The following is a 23,003-nucleotide window of genomic DNA, read 5'->3' as shown; positions in this document are numbered from 1 at the left end:
GAAAAAATAGTTACATTTGGGCAAAAAAAACATCTTCAGAACATTTATGCGACCAAGGAGGTTCAATGGTAAATTACTCCAGCGCGAGCAGTGTTCCTTAAGTCTATCAACCACCGGCCTCAAATTGAGTTGGTAGTAGGACTGAAGATCTCGGGAAACCCTCACCCCCAAGTACACAAACTCTTTGACCCATTGTAGCTGTGACTGCGAAGACACCTCTTTAGCCCTCGCATCTAGCGGGAAGAGCACAGACTTAGTCCAATTAATACGTACCCCAGAGTACATACCAAATTCATCAAATATCTCCAGCGCCGAGGACAGGGAGTCAACTGGATCATGGAGATACAGGAGAGTGTCATCCGCATATAAGGATATTTTCTCCTCCAGAGGGCCAACCCGGAGGCCAAGTACACGGTCAGAGTCCCTGACCATAACTGCCAGCGGCTCAAGAGCCAGGGCGAACAGGCTAGGTGACAAGGGGCATCTCTGCCGGGTTCCCCTCCGGAGGGGGAAATAATCAGACAGATAGTCATTTACACGAATCCTAGCCGGGGGGACCTATAAAGCATCTGGAGCCATTGAAGAAACTTAGGACCGAAACCAAATCTACGCAGTACCTCCCACAGATAGTCCCACTCCACAGAATCGAAGGCCTTCTCAGCGTCGAGAGAGGCCACGACTCGGGTTCCCCCGTTATCATGCTGAGCATCCAGATTCAAGAACAGGCGACGAATGTTGATGTCGGTGCCCTTTCCGGGCATGAACCCGGTCTGATCCACATGTATCAAATCTTCTATCACAGTGGCCAGCCTAATAGCCAAAAGCTTAGCAAGGAGTTTGGCGTCCGCATTAATAAGCGAGATGGGCCTATATGAGGCACACTCTTCAGGATCCTTACCAGGTTTGGGCACCAACACCACAATCGCGTCAGACATCGAATCAGGAAGAGACCCTAAAGAGAAAGACTGCTTCAGTAGAGAGGTGAGCCTAGGAGCAACAAGCTCCTGGTGCACTGAGTAGAACTCAATTGGAATACCATCCGGGCCGGGGGTCTTCCCGGACTGCATAAAGTTTAGGGCCACCTGTACCTCTTCCAGGGAGATGTCAGAATCTAGGAAGTTGTATTGCGCCTCAGTCAAGGAGGGAAGGGATATCCGATCCATATAACAAAGCAGCTCTGCAGTAGTGTAAGTTACCCTAGTAGAGTACAAGGACTGGTAGAACTCCAGGAACCTAGGGCCAAATCCACAAAGATCCGGCGTAACTTATTTTTTTCCATTTAAGTTACACTGCCTTAAAATTTCTACCTAAGTGCCCGATCCACAAAGCACTTACCTAGAAATTTCGGGCTGTGTAACTTAAATTCCGCCGGCGCAAGGCGTTCCTATTTTCATGGGGGCGATTCCCATTTAAATTAGGCGCGCTCCCGCACCGGCCGTACTGCGCATGCTCGTGACGTAATTTTCCCGACGTGCATAGCGCGAAATTACGTTACGCCGAGCTTTGTGGATTGCGACGGGTCAATAAAGTTGCGTCGGGAAAAAAAAAAGATATGGCGGGAAAAAAAAATTCAAAATTAAAAAAAATTGCGTCGCTGGACAGAAAGGTCTGCTTTTACATGGTGTACTAACTTTACACCTTGTAAAAGCAGCCCTAATTTTGCGTATGCAAACTAAAACTTACGGAGAAAAAACAAAGCTGAAAAGCTTTGTGGATCTCCGCAAGTGCTAATTTGCATACCCGAGGCGGCATTTCGACACGAAATGCCCCCAGCGGCGGATGCGGTACTGCATCCTAAGATCCGGCAGTGTAAGTCCCTTACACATGCCGGATCTTCTGCCTAACTATGGAAAACTGATTCTGTGGATCAGTTCCATAGTTAGGAACAGGGATACGACGGCGTAACAGCAATTACGCCGTCATATCCCTTTTGTGGATTTGGCCCCTAGCACCTATATCCATGGGGGATGTAAGCAACCCCCCATCCCGGTCACGCAGCCTCCCCACATAAGTCATAGGCCGCTGCCCCCTGGCAAGCCAGGCCAACAGTCAACCATTCTTGTCTCCATATTCAAACACCCACTGGGCACTCTCTAGCATGGACTTCTTGGTGAGGTCCACCCTGACTAGGGAAAGGTCTCTTAGGGCATCGCTCCAGGGCACGTAGTGCTCCGAGTCCAGCGAGCGTACATATTCCGCCTCCCTCAATCTTGCCCTCTCCTCATGATCCCTCAGAGACTGCACCGACTCCCGCTTGCGCACCGCCACACGAGCCGTAAAGTCACCCCTCAGCCATGACTTAAAAGCATCCCATTCCACCAGGGGGTCCACAGAACCCTCATTCTCCAGCCAGAAGGCACAAAGGGCCTCCGGCATCTCCTCCTGAATCCCAGGGTCCATGATCCAATACTTGGATAATCTCATCAGGCGCACACCCTCCACTCGAGACAACTGAATAGTGACAGATACCAGAGCATGATCCGAGATACCTCTGGAGAGGATCTCCACATCAACTACCCTCCTCAGCAGCTTAGGGGAGGCAAACCCCAAATCGATGCGGGACATAGTCCGGTAAGTGGTAGACAGAGAAGTGTAAGCCCTGGTGGAGGGATGCAGCTGCCGCTAGAGATCCGTCATACGGAATGCGTCCGCCCAATTGGCGAGGCCATGTTGTTGCGGGCCAGAGGCATGTAACCTGTCCAGATCCCTGGACATAACCAGATTAAAGTCTCCCACAATTAGCACATCATCAACGTTATACATAGTAACCATTTGCATAATAGAGTAGAGGACATCTAAGTCCGCAGGGGGGGGCAGATATACGCCCACCATCACAAGGGGAATCCCCGAGACCAAGGCATGCAGCAGCACATATCTCCCGCCCGGGTCCAGTTTAATATCCAGGAGCTGAAAGGGGAGGGATCTGTGTACCAGCACACTGAAGGATACACACCTGAGGGTGGAGCTTCCTTAGGTAATTCATAACCAGAGATCGTTTCACTGCCGAGTTAAGTCCCCGCACATTCCATGAAATCACCTTACACTTAGCCATATGGGATGTCAGAGAACGCGGCAGAGTCCACTGTGCACATTGAGATACTGTCACGTTCCGGGTGGGTTGGCCGGATCTGGCGGACCGGGGCTTGGTGCGCTTGCGTCCCCCTGGTGTGTCGGCTCCGGCTGGCGTGGTTGAGGGGTGGACTCTGCCGCGTTCTCTGACATCCCACATGGCTAAGTGTAAGTTGATTTCATGGAATGTGCGGGGACTTAACTCGGCAGTATCTAACATAGGGTGGCCAAGGTATTTAGTAAGCGGCATGGTGAGTTTTTGAAGTTGTAATTTTATTTTGTCAAATTTTTTGGGTAAATTAGGAAATTAAATAAAATGTGTCTTTTTTCCCCCAAAAATAGCTTTATTGGAAAAGTACATATGATACATCAGGTGCAAAAATGTATGGGTAAAGACAATGGGCTAAATTCAGCAAGCATTTACGGCGGCGTATCTCCAGATACGCCGCCGTGTCCTCTGCAGTGTGCACCTAAAGCTATGTGGTCTGTGTACTGCCTGTGTCCTCTGCAGTGTGCACCTAAAGCTACGTGGTGTGTGTACTGCCTGTGTCCTCTGCAGTGTGCACCTAAAGCTACGTGGTGTGTGTACTGCCTGTGTCCTCTGCAGTGTGCACCTAAAGCTACGTGGTGTGTACTGCTTGTGTCCTCTGCAGTGTGCACCTAAAGCTACGTGGTGTGTGTACTGTACGTGTCCTCTGCAGTGTGCACCTAAAGCTACGTGGTGTGTGTACTGCCTGTGTCCTCTGCAGTGTGCACCTAAAGCTACGTGGTGTGTGTACTGCCTGTGTCCTCTGCAGTGTGCACCTAAAGCTACGTGGTGTGTGTACTGCCTGTGTCCTCTGCACATTGTGCACCTAACGTGAAGCTGGTGTTTCTGATATTTACTAGACATGTGCACACTGAAATATTTTGTTTCGTTTTCGTCCGAAAAATAAATTTATTTAGTTACTCCCGAAATTCGTTTTTATTTATTTTGTTTTTCGTTAAAAAAATGCATTTGTCCGAAAATCCAAATTAAGGTCGAATCTGTCATTGAAGGCTTATGGGGCCAGATCCTCAAAAGAGATACGCCGGCGTAACTGCTGTTACGCCGTCGTATCCCTGTTTCTAACTATGGAACTGATCCACAGAATCAGTTTTCCATAGTTAGGCAGAAGATCCGACATGTGTAAGGGACTTACACTGCCGGATCTTAGGATGCAGTACCACATCCGCCGCTGGGGGCATTTCGTGTCGAAATGCCGCCTCGGGTATGCAAATTAGCACTTACGGAGATCCACAAAGCTTTTCAGCTTCGTTTTTTCTCCGTAAGTTTTAGTTTGCAAACGCAAAATTAGGGCTACTTTTACAAAGTGTAAACTGTTTACACCATGTAAAAGCAGACCCTTCTGTCCAGCGACGCGATTTTTTTTGTTTTGAATTTTTTTTTTCCCGTCGTATCTTTTTTTTTTCCCGACGCAACTTTATTGACCCGTCGCGATCCACAAAGCTAGGCGTAACGTAATTTTGCGCTATGCATGTCGGGACAATGACGTCACGAGCATGCGCAGTACAGCCGGCGCGGGAGCGCGCCTAATTTAAATGGGAATCGCCCCCATGAAAAGAGGAACGCCTTGCGCCGGCGGAATTTAAGTTACATAGCCAAAAATTTCTAGGTAAGTGCTTTGTGGATCGGGCACTTAGGTAGAAATTTTAAGGCAGTGTAACTTAAATGGGAAAATGTACGTTAGGCCGGATCTTTGTGGATTACCCCCATGGTGTCTGTCGAATGTTCTAAGAAATTTTTTTAAAAAAAAGAAGATTTTGACTCTTCATGTCTCTCTATGTCGAATCTTCATGTGTCTCTGTTGAATCTTCATGTCTCTCTATGTCGAATCTTCATGTCTCTCTATGTCGAATCTTCATGTCTCTCTATGTCGAATCTGTCATTGAAGGCTTATGGTGTCTGTCGAATGTTAAAAAAAAAAAAAAAAAAAGATTCAACAGAATCTTAAAAAAAAAAAAATGTCGACTCTTCATGTCTCTCTATGTCGACCGCAACGAAAATGAAAATAAAGCATTTGTTTATGTCGGATCTTTCGGTTTTCGTTTTCTGTGCTTTCGTTATCGTTTGTTAAAACGAAAACGAAAATACCTGAAATTCGGACGAAAATGCATGCGGACGAAAACAAATGCACATGTCTAATATTTACTCCTAGAAGCAGGGATCTGCTCATATACTACAGACAGGGTATATTGCTGCAAGTACTTTCATGTGGTGTACTGTCTGTGTCCTCTGCAAGCCATTAGTATGTCTGGAAGGACAACAAGGAGAGGCAGAGAGTCACGAGCCGATAAAAGAGGACAAGCAGGCTCTGCATCTAGAGGCAACAGTGCTGGTCATGGACACGGTGCATCCTCATCAGCACGTGGTCGTGGGACACGCTCGTCCTTTTAAATTGCTAGCACTTCAACTGCTGCCTTTTCAGTTGGTAGATTCTGCTCCCTTCCGTGAGTTTGTGGAACGTGCGGTACCTCAGTGGCAAGTTCCCAAACGCCACTTTTTCTCACGGAAGGCGATTCTGGCTCTATACCGGCATGTGGAAGGCAATGTCCATGCCTCGCTGAACAGGGCATTCAGTGATAAGGTGCATATTACCGCTGACTCATGGTCCAGCAGGCATGGACAGGGACGTTGCCTATCTTTCACGGCGCATTGGGTGACTCTGCTGGCAGCTGGGAAGGACGCAGGACAAAGTACAGTAATGTTGGAGGTTGTTCGGCCACCACGCCTCCAAAATGTTACTACTGGTTGTGACACACCTCTCTACTCCACCCCCTCCTCTTCTTCTTCCTCTGTGGCCTCTTCCTGTGCTGATGTGTCCTCGGAACCAGCGGTGCTCCGTTGGCATTCAAGGGGCTACGCAGGTACGCAGGCAAAGAGATGCCATGCGGTGCTTGAGCTGGTGTGCTTGGGGGACAGGAGCCACACTGGGCCAGAGGTTCTGTCAGCTCTGCAGGGGCAGGCTCAGTGCCCTGTTTTGCTCATGTCCTTAACTTGGTGGTGCAGCGGTTCTTGGACAGGTACCCGGGCTTACAGGATGTCCTGAAGCAGGCCAGGAAAGTCTGTGTGCATTTCCGACGGTCATATAATGCCAGTGCTCAGCTGGCAGACCTCCAAAAGGAATACAACCTGCCCAAGAACCGCCTAATCTGTGACATGCCCACCAGGTGGAACTCTACGTTGGCCATGCTGCAGAAGCTGCACATGCAGCAGAGGGCCATCAATGAGTATCTGTGCCAATATGGCAGCAGGACAGGGTCAGGGGAGCTTGTTTTTCCCCCACGTCAGTGGGCCATGATCAGGGATGCATGCACTGTCCTGTCACCATTTTAGGAGGTCACGAGGATGGTGAGCAGTGACAGTGCATGCATCAGTGAGACTGTCCCTCCTTTTCACCTGTTGGAGCACACGCTGCGTGGAATAATGGACAGGGCCCTTGAGGCAGAACAGAGGGGGGAAGAGGAGGACTTCCTTACCTCTCAAGGCCCCCTTTATCCAGACAGTGTTCCTGCTTGCCCGCCTATCACACAGGAAGAGGACGAGGAGGAGAAGGATTGTGTCAGCATGGCGGTGGAGCCTAGCACTCAGCATCAGCAGCAGTCTTCAAGGGATCAATTACAGTCCCAAGGAACCCATGGACTTGTACGTGGCTGGGACGAGGTGGTTGCAGATCATGTCGTCCTCAGTGACTCAGAGGACAACGCACCGAATGCCTTAGCAAACCTACATTGCATGGCCTCCCTGATCTTGCAAAGCCTGCGGAAGGATCCTCATATTCGTGCTATTAAGGAGAGGGATCATTACTGGCTGACAACCCTCCTTGATCCACGTTACAAGAGTATCTTGCCGGCACAGAGGGAGCAGAAGATGAAACATCTTCGGGAGGCCTTGCAGAAAGGTCTGTGCAACACGTTCCCAGATACTGGGAGGTTACAAAATCCTGGTCCTGGACAATGTGTTGCTGAGGCTTCGGTCAGTCACAGAAGGAGCGGTGGAGAAGGTGGCCGTCTGACCGATGCGTTCAGACAATTTTTTAGTCCGCAGCCCCAAGGTATGACCGGTTCCAGCAACCATCACCAGCGTCTGTTTTACATGGTGCAGGAATACCTAGGGGCAAGATCAGACTTGGACACCTTTCCCACCGAAAATCCTCTGGCTTACTGGGTCTTGAGGATGGATCACTGGCCAGATCTTGCACAGTACGCAATTGATCTACTGGCTTGTCCTGCATCCAGCGTTCTTTCAGAACGCACATTCAGTGCTGCTGGAGGCTTTGTAACTGATCACAGGGTGCGCCTCTCCACCAACTCGGTAGGTCGACTGACCTTCATAAAAATATATCAGGCTTGGATCACAACCAGCTATCTTTTTTTCAATTTAAAAATGGCGCCGGGGGCGTTCCCGCTGATTTACGATAAATAATATGTAAATATGTGTGCACTTTGCATTTTTTTTATACTCTAAAACACACTGACACTGATACTAATTTAAAAAACTTTTTTTAAATTCTAATCAAAATATACTGGCCGTGACCTTTGACCACAACCTTGATTCTAACATTAACCCTGGCAAACCTTGGTCTTGTTGTTTTTTTTTTCTTTCTTTTTGTGTACTTTTTAATTTACTGTTTTATCATCCAACTTTAAGAAATAAAGCATAGTAGTTACCATAATACAATATTTTCAATGGAAACATAATCATTGTTTAAAGAAAACATAGCTGTGGTTGTTCCCATGAGCTATTTGAGCTAGAGCTCCTGTGAGAACAATCATACACAGACACACTAGAAAAGTATCAAGGGACTTTTTATTAAATATAAGCCAGTTTCAAGGCCAGGGGAGGGGGGTGCATTAAAGTCTGTAAGTATAAAATTATGGTCACTTTGCCATTTCTAACCAGAGCGGACAGGCTTTGGTATTTTTAATCCAAGTTTCAAACATTTAATCAAGTTTCAGGAAAACTGAAGCTTTAATGTAGTGATTAATATGTGTGATGTATACATGACTCAAGATAAAATTAACTGACATAACAATGGTCAAGGTTGGAGAAAAGCGGTTAGGTCAAAACAATACAGAATAAATTGTCTATGTTCAGAACATTAGGTATTACATTATGTTTTAAATTCATATAATCTCCAAGGTTAAAATGTTTATTTGTGACCCTTTTATAGATAAAGCTTTATTTATACTCTTCTTCTTGTGGCAAAAAATTTGCTTTTCTTTATTATTTTGTATGTTTTTGCATATTAAATAAGTACCAAAAATACAAATGTCAGATCTAAGAGAAAGTCAATTACTTAAGTAATAGGATGGAAATGGTATTACATTTAGAGTGCAGCAGCTAAATAGTGGGATTGATTTACTAAAGAAGTAGTGGCTGTTCAATAAATAAGATAAATACGTAAATAAAATAAACTTTGCAAAGTGAGTGTTGGTGAATAAGGTGAAATTGGGTTCGCTCTGAACACACACGTTGTTTATTTAAAGTTGGAACAGATTTACCCTTATTACTAAATGTTCACTTTACATATATTTTTAAAGCTAGCATTCTTTTTGTACACATTTACAAAGTTAATGTTAACCTTGCTAGGTTAAAAACTTCTATTCCTTAGTGAATCATCACCAATATATGGCAATAATCAATTAATAGAAATGTATAGAGACAGCTCTTACTATTCTAATAATTATTATATTATTGTTCACTTAAATTCTAACAACATAAATGTATATGTAACAAGCATATTGTTTATACAGTATATTTACATATAATTGTATATGTATAGCACAAAGCAAGTGAAAGCATTAGGAACACCATATTAACAGGATACTCATGTAGTTAGTCCATTGTACGTGATGTAGTGTCTGAGGGCCAGATTCACAAAAGAGATACGACGGCGTATCTCCTGATACGCCGGCGTATCTCTTGATACGCCGTCGTATCTCTGTTTCTATCTATGCGACTGATTCATAGAATCAGTTACGCATAGATATCCCTATGCGTAAGGTGTAATTGTTTTACACTGTCGGATCTTAGGATGCAGTACTGCGGCCGCCGCTGGGGTGAGTTTGCGTCGTAAACCAGCGTCGGGTATGCAAATTAGGAGTTACGGCGGATCCACAACGCATTTTCGCGTTCACTACGTCGCCGCTAGTCTAGTTTCCCGTCGCAAAGTTAGTCATTTTTTTTGGTGCTCTAACTTTAGTCAGCAAGCGTATTGCTGTCTAAAGTATGGCTGTCGTTCCCGCGTCGAAATTCAAAATTTAACGTCGTTTGCATAAGCCGTCCGGGAATACGGAAGTACGCTACGCGCGTCGCCGTTCGAAAAAATGACATTACTTCGCGCAAAGCACGGCGGGAGCATGTGCAGTAGGTCCGGCGCGGGCGTGCGCCTAATTTAAATGTTAGCCGCCCATTTGATTTGGCCCGCCTTGCGCCAGACGCATTTACGATACACCGCCGCAAGTTTCCAGGTAAGTGCTTTGTGGATCGAGCACTAAACCTGAAAACTTACGGCGGTGTAACTTAAATGGCTTAAGTATCCAAAGGCGCAATTGTACGTGAATCTGGCCCTGAGACACCATGTATATATTGCAATTTAATCAATTAATTTGACCATATCTTAACCACTTGCCGTCGCCGCACCGTCATAATACGTCCACAAGGTGGCTCTCCTAGGCGAGATCACGTATTATGACGTCCTACCTTTTAGCCGCCACTAGGGGCGCACGCGCACCGCCGGAGGCGCGCGCACGCGCCCCCCGCTCGCCCCCGACTCCCGTGCGTGTGCCCGGCGGGCGCGATCGCCGCCGGGCACACGCGATCGCTCGGTACAGAGCGGGGAACGGGAGCTGTGTGTGTAAACACACAGCTCTCGTTCCTGTCAGCAGGGGAAATGCTTTTCTTCGGTTCATACACTGTATGAACCGAGGATCAGTGTTTCCCCTAGTGAGGCCACCCCCCCCCCCACAGTAAGAACACACCCAGGCATACTTAACCCCTTCCCCGCCCCCTAGTGTTAACCCCTTCACTGCCAGTGGCATTTTTATAGTAATCTAATGCATTTTTATAGCACTGATCGCTATAAAAATGCCAATGGTCCCAAAAATGTGTCAAAAATGTCCGAAGTGTCCGCCATAATGTCGCAATACCGAAAAAAAAAATCGCTGATCGCCGCCATTACTAGTAAAAAAAATATTAATAAAAATGCCATAAAAATACCCCCTATTTTGTAAACGCTATAACTTTTGCGCAAACCAATCAATAAACGCTTATTGCGATTTTTTTTTACGAAAAATATGTAGAAGAATACGTATCGGCCTAAACTGAGGAAAAAAAAAGTTTTTTTATATATTTTTGGGGGATATTTATTACAGCAAAAAGTAAAAAATATTCATTTTTTTCAAAATTGTTGTTCTATTTTTGTTTATAGCGCAAAAAATAAAAACCGCAGAGGTGATCAAATACCACCAAAAGAAAGCTCTATTTGTGGGAAAAAAAGGACGCCAATTTTGTTTGGGAGCCACGTCGCACGACCGCGCAATTGTCTGTTAAAGCGACGCAGTCCCGAATCGCAAAAAGTACTCTGGTCTTTGGGCAGCAATATGGTCCGGGGGGTAAGTGGTTAAACCCTAATTTTCCTTTAAAATTCTAGAAGGAGCACAATACAAGTCATTTATAGCTTAGCCATATGCAAATACTAAATTTTGGAAAGCGGTATAGGATTTTGAGCGGGGGAGATTGAACTGCAGTATTGAAATATTGAGTGCAGTACTGAAAAAAATAAAAACAGTCAGCTGATAGTGCCTTATATGCCACTTTTACTTTAGCTAGCTGATCCCTAGAACATGTTTACAGTATGTTTAGATTTTATTATATAGATATAAACCTTAAGATGTAATTAAAGATTTCTGCCAGAACCTGAAATCAAATATAGGTGGATTCAGATAGGTTTACGCCGGCGCCGTCGTAACTCTGAATCTAAGCCGTTGCAAATTTAAGCGTATTCTGGAGACCAGATACGCTTAAATTAGGCTAAGATACAAGCGGTGTAAGTCTCCTACGCCGTCGTATCTTAGGGTGCATATTTACACTGGCCGCTAGGTGGCGCGTCCGTTGAGTTTGGCGTAGAATATGCAAATGACTAGATACGCCGATTCAGAAACGTACGTGCGCCCGTCGCAATTAGTTACGCCATTTACGTTAGAGATACGCCTGCGTAAAGATAAAGCTGCTCCCTAGGTGGCGCAGCCCATGCAAGGTATGGACGTCGGAACAGACCTATCTTTTCACGTCGTTTGTGTAAGTCGTACGCAAATCGGGCTGGACGAAATTTATGTTCACGTCGGAACTGCGTACTTTGGAGCAATGCACACTGGGATATTTCCACGGACGGCGCATGCGCCGTTCGTAAAAACGTCAATCACGTCAGGTCACGAGTAATTTACATAAAACACGCCCCCCTCATCCTCATTTGAATTAGGCGCGCTTACGCCGGACCATTTACGCTACGCCGCCGTAACTTAGGAGGCAAGTGCTTTGTGAATACAGCACTTGCCTCTCTGACTTACGGCGGCGTAGCGTATATGCGATACACTACGCCTCCTCAAAAGTGAGCCGCCCTACCTGAAACCAGCTAATAGTATATAAAGGAAGGACATGAAGGCAGAAGTTCTGTGAACAATCATTTTATTGGTGTACAGTTTCTATGTTTTTTTTTAAATTTGTGCTGGGTGTTTTCCAAGGTTAGGAAGCATAGACTCTGCTGTGAAATATTCAGTTGTCACGTTTTGTCTCTGAGTAATATTGTGATCATATCAACTTTATTTTCTGCTTCTAATTAGTTCTCAAGGCTCAGTACATTTTGTTTTATTAGATTTTTATTTTTTTTACCTAATTCATTTTTAGAGTTCCAATTAGTTCTTAAACTCAGTGGGGCAGATTCACATACAATTGGACAGGCGCAGCGTATCAGAGATACGCTACGCCGCCGTATCTTACCCGGCTTAAATTCGAATCCAGGAAGAATTTGCGCCGTAAGTTACGGCGGCGTAGTGTATTTCTGGCGGCGTATTTGAAATTGGGCGGGTTGGGGGCGGGTTTCATTTAAATGAAGCGCGTCACCGCGCCAAATGAAATGCGCATGCGTCATTCCTAAATTTCCCGGCGTGCATTGCGCTAAATGACTTCGCAACAACGTCATTTTTTTTAACTTAGACGTGACTTATGTCCATCCCTATTCACGGACGACTTACGCAAAAAAAAAATATTAAAATTTCGACGCGGGAATGACGGCCATACTTTAACATTGCAGGTCTATCTATACGCCACAAAATAGCAGCTTTAACTATACGCCGGAAAAAGCCGACTACAGACGACGTAAGAGAATGCGACGACCGCGCGTACGTTCGTGGATCGTCGGAAAAAGCTCATTTGCATACCTGACACGAAAAACGACGCGAACTCCACCCAGCGGACGCCGAAGTATTGCATCTGTGATCCGAAGGCGTACGAAGCCGTACGCCTGTCGGATCTTACCCAGATGCCGTCGTATCTTGGTTTGAGGATTCAAACTAAAGATACGACGCAGGTAATTTGAAAGTACGCCGGCGTATCAGTAGATACGCCGGCGTACTTGCTCTGTGAATCTGCCCCAGTAAACTTCCATGTTGTCAGAAATAAAGACCACTCCACTCCACAAACATTTCCCAAACTGTTTTTGGTGTTTCCGATCTAAAAAAAAAAGTGCTGGAAAATGTTAAAATGACTGAGGTCTAAAAGAAACCACAATCTTACTTTAGTTACCATGGGAATTTATGGTGGTTTCAGACCTTCCCAGATCTTTAGATCTAATCTAAAGCTGAAAACATTAATTGTCTTTCTCAAGTACCCACCTCAGCTTGTTTTCATAATGCCTGTTTTTTTCCCCCTAATCATGTCTTTCTCTTGTAACAAGATTGAAAAGCTAACTTACTTCAAGGAACTAAGGGCCAGATTCACATAGAAGAGCGGCGGCGTAACGTATCGTAGATACGTTACACCGCCGCAATTTTTCATCGCAAGTGCCTGATTCACCAAGCACTTGCGATGAAAACCTACGCCGGCGGCCTCCGGTGCAAGGCGGGCCAATTCAAATGGGCGTGTGCCATTTAAATTAGACGCGCTCCCGCGCCGGACCTACCGCGCATGCTCCGTTTCCGAACTCCTGGTTTGCTCGCCGTGATGTCATTTTTCCGAACGGCGACGCGCGTAGCGTAATTCTGTATTCCCGGACGGCTTACGCAAACGATGTTATTTTTTAAATTTCGACGTGGGAACGACGGCCATACTTTATACAGCAATACGATTGCTGTGTAATGTTAAGGCACCAAAAAAAAACGACTAACTTTGCGACGGGAAACTAGACTAGCGGCGACGTAGCGAACGCGAAAAACCGTCGGGAATCGCCGTAACTCCTAATTTGCATATGTGACGCTGGTTTACGACGCAAACTCCCCCCAGCGGCGGCCGCGGTATTGCATCTTAAGATCCGACAGTGTAAAACAATTACACCTGTCGGATTTTATGGCTATCTATGCGTAACTGATTCTATGAATCAGTCGCATAGATAGAAACAGGGATACGACGGCGTATCAGGAGAAACGCCGTTGTATCCCTTTTGTGAATCTGGCCCTAAGGGCCAGATTCAGGTAGAAGTGCGGCGGCGTAACGTATCGTTACGCCGCCGCACTATCTCCCCAAGGGCCAGATTCACAGCCGAGATACGACGGAGTATCTCAGATACTCCGTCGTATCTCTCAGAGTACCTATGCGACTGATTCATAGAATCAGTTACGCATAGATATCCCTAAGATCCGACAGGTGTAATTGTTTTACACTGTCGGATCTTAGGATGCAGTACCGCGGCCGCCGCTGGGGGGAGTTTGCGTCGTAAACCAGCGTCGGGTATGCAAATTAGGAGTTACGGCGATCCACAACGGTTTTTCGCGTTCGCTACGTCGCCGCTAGTCTAGTTTTCCCGTCGCAAAGTTAGTCGTCGTTTTGGGTGCCTGCGTCGAAATTTAAAAATTCACGTCGTTTGCGTAAGACGTCCGGGAATACGGAAGTACGCTACGCACGTCGCCGTTCGAAAAAATGACGTCACTTCGCGCAAAGCACGGCGGGAATTTCGAAACGGAGCATGCAAGTGCTCTGTGAATCAGGCACTTGCGATGAAAACTTGTGGCGGTGTAACGTATCTACGATACGTTACGCCGCCGCACTTCTACCTGAATCTGGCCCTAGATACCTATTTCCTGGTGAAGAGACTAGTCCCTTCTACTTGCTGGCTATGTGCAGCATATCCAGTCTGTAATGATGCCCTCTATGGGTTTTAAAGCTAGTTCCTCCACTGGTTCTTGATGATTTCAGGTTCTATACTTCACTCAATCTTAGGCCCAGTTGGGAATCACTCACTTGCAATTCATTTGAGAGGTCTCTCCTTTACAAGTAGTTGCAGGCTTAGTCCACAAACCTGAGGCCCGTAAAATAGGGGCCTAGGTGGCCTGGAGGAACCTTCCCAGCCACCGCCACTGATTGACCCTCCTTCACTAAACCACTACTCATCGCTGACTTGAAACCAGCTTTTATGTTCACACACCCCAACTGGCTGTGCCCTCACATCCAGTGAACACACAACCAGTCCAGCATTTATCTTACCACAACACCTGGCTGGTAATAGGGTACTACCTAGCTTCACCGAACATATCACAAAGACACTTTTACTGTATAAAATGCAATTAGATATTGCCAAAATTACAGACCAAATATATGGTGGCAAGAATGTCTAAAGCGTACTAAAGGTTGCAAAACATATACTGGGTCAGTTTTTCCATCTCTTTTAACTATTGTTAGGTTTTCCAGGAGGTGTGCTGTGGTGCTCATGATGCAGTGCAAAAGTCAAACTGTGAACTGCAGATACTCTTCATTTCCCTGAATTACAGGCCTAAGGCCTACTCGCTTTCCCTGTTTTATCCATCAAAGGAGAACCCACTAAGGCAGAGGAAGGCTTGCCTAAAACCTCTACATAGTGTTGCAAAACGTGAAGCAACTTCCCATCCTCCTCCTCCTCTAACAGCTTCCCATCCCCCCAAATAGAAGCCCAAGAGTAGGCAGGGAAAAGGGCAGAGAAACCCTAAAGGGGACTAAGACCCCAGTTACAGGTCTCCACACCACCACTCTGTACTCCTGTAGCAGGTAGTGCTGACAGCACCACATCAGTAGCGAATACAGAACAAATATCTCACAGCAGTGAATACTGTTGAAGTTTACGTTAGTATTCCCCATCTCTCTACCTCTGGCTGTGCATTCTCCATTGTTCAGCGTTCATCAGCTTCCAGCTGCAATCCAAGACACGCATGGGCTTTTGCAAGGTCTTGCTGTCTCCACCACTTAGCCACTCCCTGCCAGTCTAAGTATAGTACAGAACTGTGGGGTAAACAGACAGTTAATCTTATGCTGCATAGCAATATGAAAATGTGTTGCTCAGCATGCTACCCTTGGGATTTCCAATGGTGGGTCATGCAGTAAATATGTACACCTCAGGTTGGAGATGGGATAAACCTGACAGGTGCCATCATGTATCAAACTAATTTGACACAGCTCATCTTTGTGAGGCTGTACTTGCTGCAAAACCTCTCTCATGATACTGTTGTTGATAATAAATAATGTCTATATCTCCACTCTACATACATATTTTTTCTCAATGTGATGTGCACAGAGGGGGTATACTGCAATGCAATGTGTGTTTTTGTCTGCCAATCAGTTTTTAGACATCCACTAAATTTACAGAGGTGCTGAAGAAACTGGCAGAATGATTAAGAAATCAGTGCTTTTACAATTTCTTAAAGATTTATTGGTTGTACATTTAAAAAGTTACCTTGCTAGTGGATGGAAGAATTGCAAAATTCTGGGCAGCCTCGAATTTGTGTAGCAGACATGGCTTTATCTACACAGACAAAATCTACATGAAACAACCAGTGACACAGGAATGAAGTTCCTTGTAAGATAGTGGCATTTAATGCCAAAATACAAAGTAGACTGAACACCCGTTGGATCACAGGAACACTTTTTGTAAAACATATTAGTTTGTTTTATCATATATGTGATGCTATTTTTTTTGTTTTTTCTTATTGAATTTAAGATAAATAAAATAAATTAAGTTGCACTAATTTTTTACTTAGAAAAATCAAGAACTTGATTTTGTTTCTGGTTTCCTGTTTTCTTTTTCAGAAATACAGATTTCTACATATTTTATATATGCAGCATATCTATTTCCCTAGATAGTAGAACTTAGACTTTTTTAGGAATTCTCTAGATGTGATTGCAATGATTTCTCACAATCAAACCACATTCATACTTGTTGGCTTCACCTTTAGCCCTTGGGTACAAAATGGTGTGTTTTTACTTTTTCTACTACTTTATTCTATATCATTAACTGGAAACATGTCAATAATTGCAGCCATCTGGCTCGACAGACGTCTTCATATTCCCATGTATTTTTTCATCACCAGCTTGGCTTTCTTGGACATTTGGTTTATATCATCCACAGTGCCCAAACTGCTCACTATCTTGGCTTCCAGTAACAGAAAGATTTCTTTACCTGGATGCTTTCTACAACTTTATTTTTATGTTTCTCTTGGAGCTATAGAATTCTATCTTTTGGCAGTCATGTCAGTAGACCGGTATGTGGCAATCTGTCACCCACTGAGGTATCATTCAATCATCTCTCGTTGTGTCTGTCTTTGGTTGGTATTAGTGTCATGGATATTTGGCTTTCTTACCTTTATCTACCCCACAGTTCTACTGTTTGGTCTGTCTTTTTGTGGACCATATGAAATCAATCATTTTTTCTGTGACAGCTCAGCAGTGGTGGAGATCAGTTGCTCAGATATAAGCCAGTTTGATATGTTTTTTACCAGTTTTGCTTCAGCTGTAATTTTGGGCTCATTCATCCTTACTTTGATTTCCTACTGTAATATTCTTATCACTGTCCTAATGATACCCTCAGCCAGTGGGAAAATCAAAGCTTTCTCCACTTGTACTTCTCATTTCACAGTGGTCTCATTAGCCTATGGTAGTGCCATCTTTATATATGTACGTCCAGTGGAAAGTTCTTCTACGGACCTTAATAAAATTGTAGCACTTCTCAACAGTGTCCTGACACCAGTGCTCAATCCATTTATATACAGCCTGAGGAATAAGCAGGTCCAACAAGTTTTCAGGGATTTAGAGAAAGGTTTGCATTTGAAAAAGTAAATTATAATTTGTGAAGCTACAAATCAAGGCATTCCTTTTTATTATGCCATCACCTAAAGTCTCTTTCATGGGCTGCCCACATTACAAAACTCTGTTATGAAAACTGAACTCCAGGTAGATGTTTCTAAATTACCAATGGAGGCAATTATGTATTAATCATTATTTGTATTGTAAATACAACTATTATAAATACCTGTGTTATGTGCAATGATTACCACTAGGGTCCTGTGTCGAGCAACTGCCCTGCTGTTTTGTAAACACAAGAGGTTGCTTGGTCAGCAAGGGTGCTATTCATAGAACACTTTGCATTTTCTCAATGAATGCAAAGAGTTCTCTTATTGGACAGGAAGGAGATCGTGGCATCACCTCCCTGCCTCTCCATTTCATCCAATCAGAGAATTTCTTGAGAAAATGCAAAGTGTTTTCTGAATGGTGCCCATGCCAAGAAAGGAACATCCTCTGATCACTTTGCGGCAGGGCAGCTGCTTGACACAGAAGCCAGAAACTATCAGCAATTCCTGTAGTAGCAGTGCCTACTACAATGATTTCATGCTTCCTCTAGGTCAAGCAAATCCTTTTTGTTATGAATATTCTATACTAAAGCCCAGTACACACAGTTCGAATGTTAGGCAGCCTCGGCCGGTTCAATAGAAACCGGCCGACATTTGGCCCCTGTTTACTGCAGCCAGTCTGTCAAAAGCTGGCCAATGAAGAGATTTTTCCTCACTTCTTGTCCAGTTGGCAGGAGGAGTTCACAGGGACAGAAAGTGATGAGTAAACTCTCCAGTTGGTAAAGAGATGACACATTTTAAGTAGAATCGAAAAACCAGCAAGTTCACTTATCTTACCTGAATTGGAGTTCTGTTAAAGAGGAAGTAAGCCCTAATGGGTTTTACTTCCTCTTTATTCCCCTGCAAAGTAAAATGCATTGCATACTGGCCCATTATGTGGCACTTACCTGCAAACAAACCCCGCAATGTCCTCACTGGTAGAAGCATCTATCTTCGTCCTTCTTCCTTCCAGGGACTCGGACTTCGACCCTGTGACTGGCGGCACAGGCTGATGAAGAAACAACACGGAGGGCCGTTTCTTCAATGCGCATGCGCCGATGATATCATTGGCGCACTACAAGGTAAATATCACCTAAACGGCACACATTTAGGAGATATTTTCAGTACATATAGGTAAGCCTTATTATGGGCTTACCTATATGCAAAAATGTCTCAGGGGGGTTTATAGACACTTTAAATCTCTTGCAAATGAAGTGCTGACAGCCCTGACGGTATTGGCTCTAATATTTCTCAAGGGGTAGCACTGAACTTCAACCGCTTGTCTACCAGACGCTGTTATTATACTGTGGCAGGTTGGCACAGCTGCGCGAATGGCAGTAGGTGTACATCGGCCGCTTTAAGAGCAGGAGGGGGCACGCGTGCAACGCTGGAGCTGATGCGCGCGACCTGCACCCCCGATCACTCCACAGAGCCAGAACAGGGATCTGTGTATGTAAACAAACAGATCCCCGTTCTGACAGGGGAGTAGAGAGAGATCTGCTGTTCCTAGTAATTAGGAACAGCAATCTCTCTCCTCCTCCAGTCACTACACTCCCCCCACAGTTAGAAACACCTCCCTAGGGAACACTTAACCCCCTGATCACCCCTAGTGTTAACCCCTTCCCTGCCCGTGACATTTATACAGTAATCAGTGGTTATATTTAGCTCTGATCGCTGTATAAATGTCACTGGTCCCAAAAAAGTGTCAAAAGTGTCCGATCTGTGTGCAGCAATGTCGCAGTCAAACTAAAAATTGCAGATCTCTGCCCTTACTAGTAAAAAATAAATCAAAAATAAAAATGCCATAAATCTATCCCCTATTTTGTAGACGCTATAACTTTTACACAAACCAATCAATATAAGCTTATTGCATTTTTTTTTACCAAAAATATGTAGAAGAATAAATATTGCCATAAACTGATGAAGAAATATTTTGGGGGGGCGATATTTATTATCGCAAAAAGTTAAAAATATTGTATGTTTTTCAAAATTATCGCTCTTTTTTTTGTTTATATCGCAAAAAATAAAAACTGCAGAGATGATCAAATACCACCAAAAGAAAGCTCTATTTGTGGGAAATTAGGACATACATTTTTTTGGGAACAACATTGCATGACCGTGCAATTGTCAGTTAAAGCGACGCAGTGCCGTATCGCAAAAAACGGCTCAGTCATTAAGGGGGCAGATCCTTCTGGTCCTTAAGTGGTTAAAATGTTGACTTTGTTTCCCTTTCTGTATACCTCTGGACATTTGTAGCTAATTTTGACAATAGAACTTTGGAGGTAAGGAGGTGTTGAGAGAAACCAGAACACTCTTCGTAATTCAGGAAATGTTTGTATGAAGACTGAAGAAGGGATCCAAGTTATCACAAAAGCTTGCATCTTTAAAAACTTAAATTAGCCAATAAAAGATATTATTACATTCCAAACTTTCTGCATAGTTCAAGAAATGCGAAACTCTCTTTCTTTGCTCCTTGTTGGTGGTTTTAGGCTTCATGTACACAGCCATCCCTGAATGGTGCCTAGGCTGTGCAGCATACATTTTATGTCATGATTCTCTGCCTGGGAGTCACAAGTGCATTAAACAGTCCACAACCAACAGCCTGTCCATTGATAGTCCCAAGACCCTATATAGTGCATAAGCAAAGATGGTTCTGTCCTGGGAAAAAAAAGAAGATAACAGCATTGTCAGGGGAAGTACTGTAACCTCTGTGAGAGGTAATACATACCTGAAAGTACAGTATCTCACAAAAGTGAGTACACCCCTCACATTTTTGTAAATATTTTATTATATCTTTTCATGTGATAACACTGAAGAAATTACACCACAATGTAAAGTAGTGAGTGTACAGCTTGTATAACAGTGTAAATTTGCTGTCCCCTCAAAATACCTCAACACGCAGCCATTACAGCGGATTTCCGGCCACAATTTCACTTTTTAAATATAAATACCCCTGTAATACACAAGCTTAATGTATTCTAGTAAAGTTAGTCTGTAAACTAAGGTCCGTTTTGTTAGGTTGGTACAGCATTTAGACACTTTATAAAATAGAAATTGACTGGGGCCATCTTAAGTGTGGGCATCATGAAGCCAGACTGTATGACTTCCTGGATTTCAGCCTTGCAGATCTCGCACATGCTGAGTGCTGCACAAGCAGTGTAATAGGTTTCAGATCAGGTTTCAGCACCTGTACTGTCCAAGTCACATGATTCTTCGAGACTGGGGAGTGCACAGACTCCTGGAAAGTTATACCCACTACATTCCCAGGAGTCTGTGCGGTGTAGGTTAAGCACCTACAGTGAGGAAAATAAGTATTTGAACACCCTGCTATTTTGCAAGTTCTCCCACTTGGAAATCATGGAGGGGTCTGAAATTGTCATCGTAGGTGCATGTCCACTGTGAGAGACATAATCAAAAAAAAAAATCCAGAAATCACAATTTATGATTTTTTAACTATTTATTTGTATGATACAGCTGCAAATAAGTATTTGAACACCTGTCTATCAGCTAGAATTCTGACCCTCAAAGACCTGTTAGTCTGCCTTTAAAATGTCCACCTCCACTCCATTTATTATCCTAAATTAGATGCACCTGTTTGAGGTCATTAGCTGCATAAAGACACCTGTCCACCCCATACAATCAGTAAGAATCCAACTACTAACATGGCCAAGACCAAAGAGCTGTCCAAAGACACTAGAGACAAAATTGTACACCTCTACAAGGCTGGAAAGGGCTACGGGGAAATTGCCAAGCAGCTTGGTGAAAAAAAGGTCCACTGTTGGAGCAATCATTAGAAAATGGAAGAAGCTAAACATGACTGTCAATCTCCCTCGGACTGGGGTTCCATGCAAAATCTCACCTCGCGGGGTCTCAATGATCCTAAGAAAGGTGAGAAATCAGCCCAGGACTACACGGGAGGAGCTGGTCAATGACCTGAAAAGAGCTGGGACCACCGTTTCCAAGGTTACTGTTGGTAATACACTAAGACGTCATGGTTTGAAATCATGCATGGCACGGAAGGTTCCCCTGCTTAAACCAGCACATGTCAAGGCCCGTCTTAAGTTTGCCAATGACCATTTGGATGATCCAGAGGAGTCATGGGAGAAAGTCATGTGGTCAGATGAGACCAAAATATAACTTTTTGGTCATAATTCCACTAACCGTGTTTGGAGGAAGAAGAATGATGAGTACCATCCCAAGAACACCATCCCTACTGTGAAGCATGGGGGTGGTAGCATCATGCTTTGGGGGTGTTTTTCTGCACATGGGACAGGGCGACTGCACTGTATTAAGGAGAGGATGACCGGGGCCATGTATTGCGAGATTTTGGGCAACAACCTCCTTTCCTCAGTTAGAGCTTTGAAGATGGGTCGAGGCTGGGTCTTCCAACATGACAATGACCCGAAGCACACAGCCAGGATAACCAAGGAGTGGCTCTGTAAGAAGCATATCAAGGTTCTGGCGTGGCCTAGCCAGTCTCCAGACCTAAACCCAATAGAGAATCTTTGGAGGGAGCTCAAACTCTGTGTTTCTCAGCGACAGCCCAGAAACCTGACTGATCTATAGAAGATCTGTGTGGAGGAGTGGGCCAAAATCCCTCCTCCAGTGTGTGCAAACCTGGTGAAAAACTACAAGAAATGTTTGACCTCTGTAATTGCAAACAAAGGCTACTGTACCAAATATTAACATTGATTTTCTCAGGTGTTCAAATACTTATTTGCAGCTGTATCATACAAATAAATAGTTAAAAAAATCATACATTGTGATTTCTGGATTTTTTTTTTTTGATTATGTCTCTCACAGTGGACATGCACCTACGATAACAATTTCAGACCCCTCCATGATTTCCAAGTGGGAGAACTTGCAAAATAGCAGGGTGTTCAAATACTTATTTTCCTCACTGTAGGTGCAGGAAGAGGGAAGATTAACTATTCTGCCTAGCAACAACACTTTGAAAGCATCTAAAAAAAACATTTTTTTTCTTAAAGGACTAATGACATTTTTTTAAAACTACTGATGTAATGTTATATTTATGGGTGGAACTCCACTTTAATGTCCAAACCGCAGGCAACAAAAGTGAGTACAACCCTAAGTGAAAATGTCCAAATTAGACCCAATTAGCCATTTTACCTCCCAGTGTCATGTGACTTGTTAGTGTTACAAGGTCTCAGCGCTTTAACGGTACAGGTTCCACTCAGAACAGGTCTCGCCATAGTCGACCAAAGAAGTTGAATGCACAGCGTCATATACAGAGGTTTTCTTTGGGAAATAGACATATGAGTGCTGCCAGCATACCTGTAGCTGCAGAGGTTGAAGGGGTGGGGGGTCAGGCTTTCAGTGCTCAGACCATACGCCCCACGCTGCATCAAATTCGTCTGCAGGGCTGTCGTTCCAGAAGGAAGCCTCTTCTAAAGAAAGAAATCAAACAGTTTGCTGAAGACAAGCAGACTAAGGACATGGATGACTAGAGCCATGTTCTGCGGTCTGATGAGCCCAAATAAACTTGTTTGGTTCAGATGGTGGCAAGCGTGTGTGGCTGCAACCAGGTG

At 44.4% G+C, this 23,003-nt stretch overlaps 1 protein-coding gene across 1 annotated transcript; it reads left to right on the top strand.

The window, feature by feature from the left end:
• The first annotated feature begins 16,418 nt into the window (after positions 1-16,418).
• LOC120924886 (olfactory receptor 49-like) lies at positions 16,419-17,817 on the top strand. The gene has a single exon (XM_040335865.1). The coding sequence runs from the start codon at positions 16,475-16,477 to the stop codon at positions 17,402-17,404; it is 930 nt and encodes a 309-aa protein (XP_040191799.1). The 5' UTR covers positions 16,419-16,474; the 3' UTR covers positions 17,405-17,817.
• Positions 17,818-23,003: the final 5,186 nt, after the last annotated feature.

The sequence above is a fragment of the Rana temporaria genome, chromosome 1 (genome assembly GCF_905171775.1).
Source record: "Rana temporaria chromosome 1, aRanTem1.1, whole genome shotgun sequence".
NCBI lineage: Eukaryota > Metazoa > Chordata > Amphibia > Anura > Ranidae > Rana > Rana temporaria.
The sequence above is the reverse complement of the archived record's forward strand: the minus strand, read 5'-3'. Positions and strand labels throughout refer to the sequence as shown.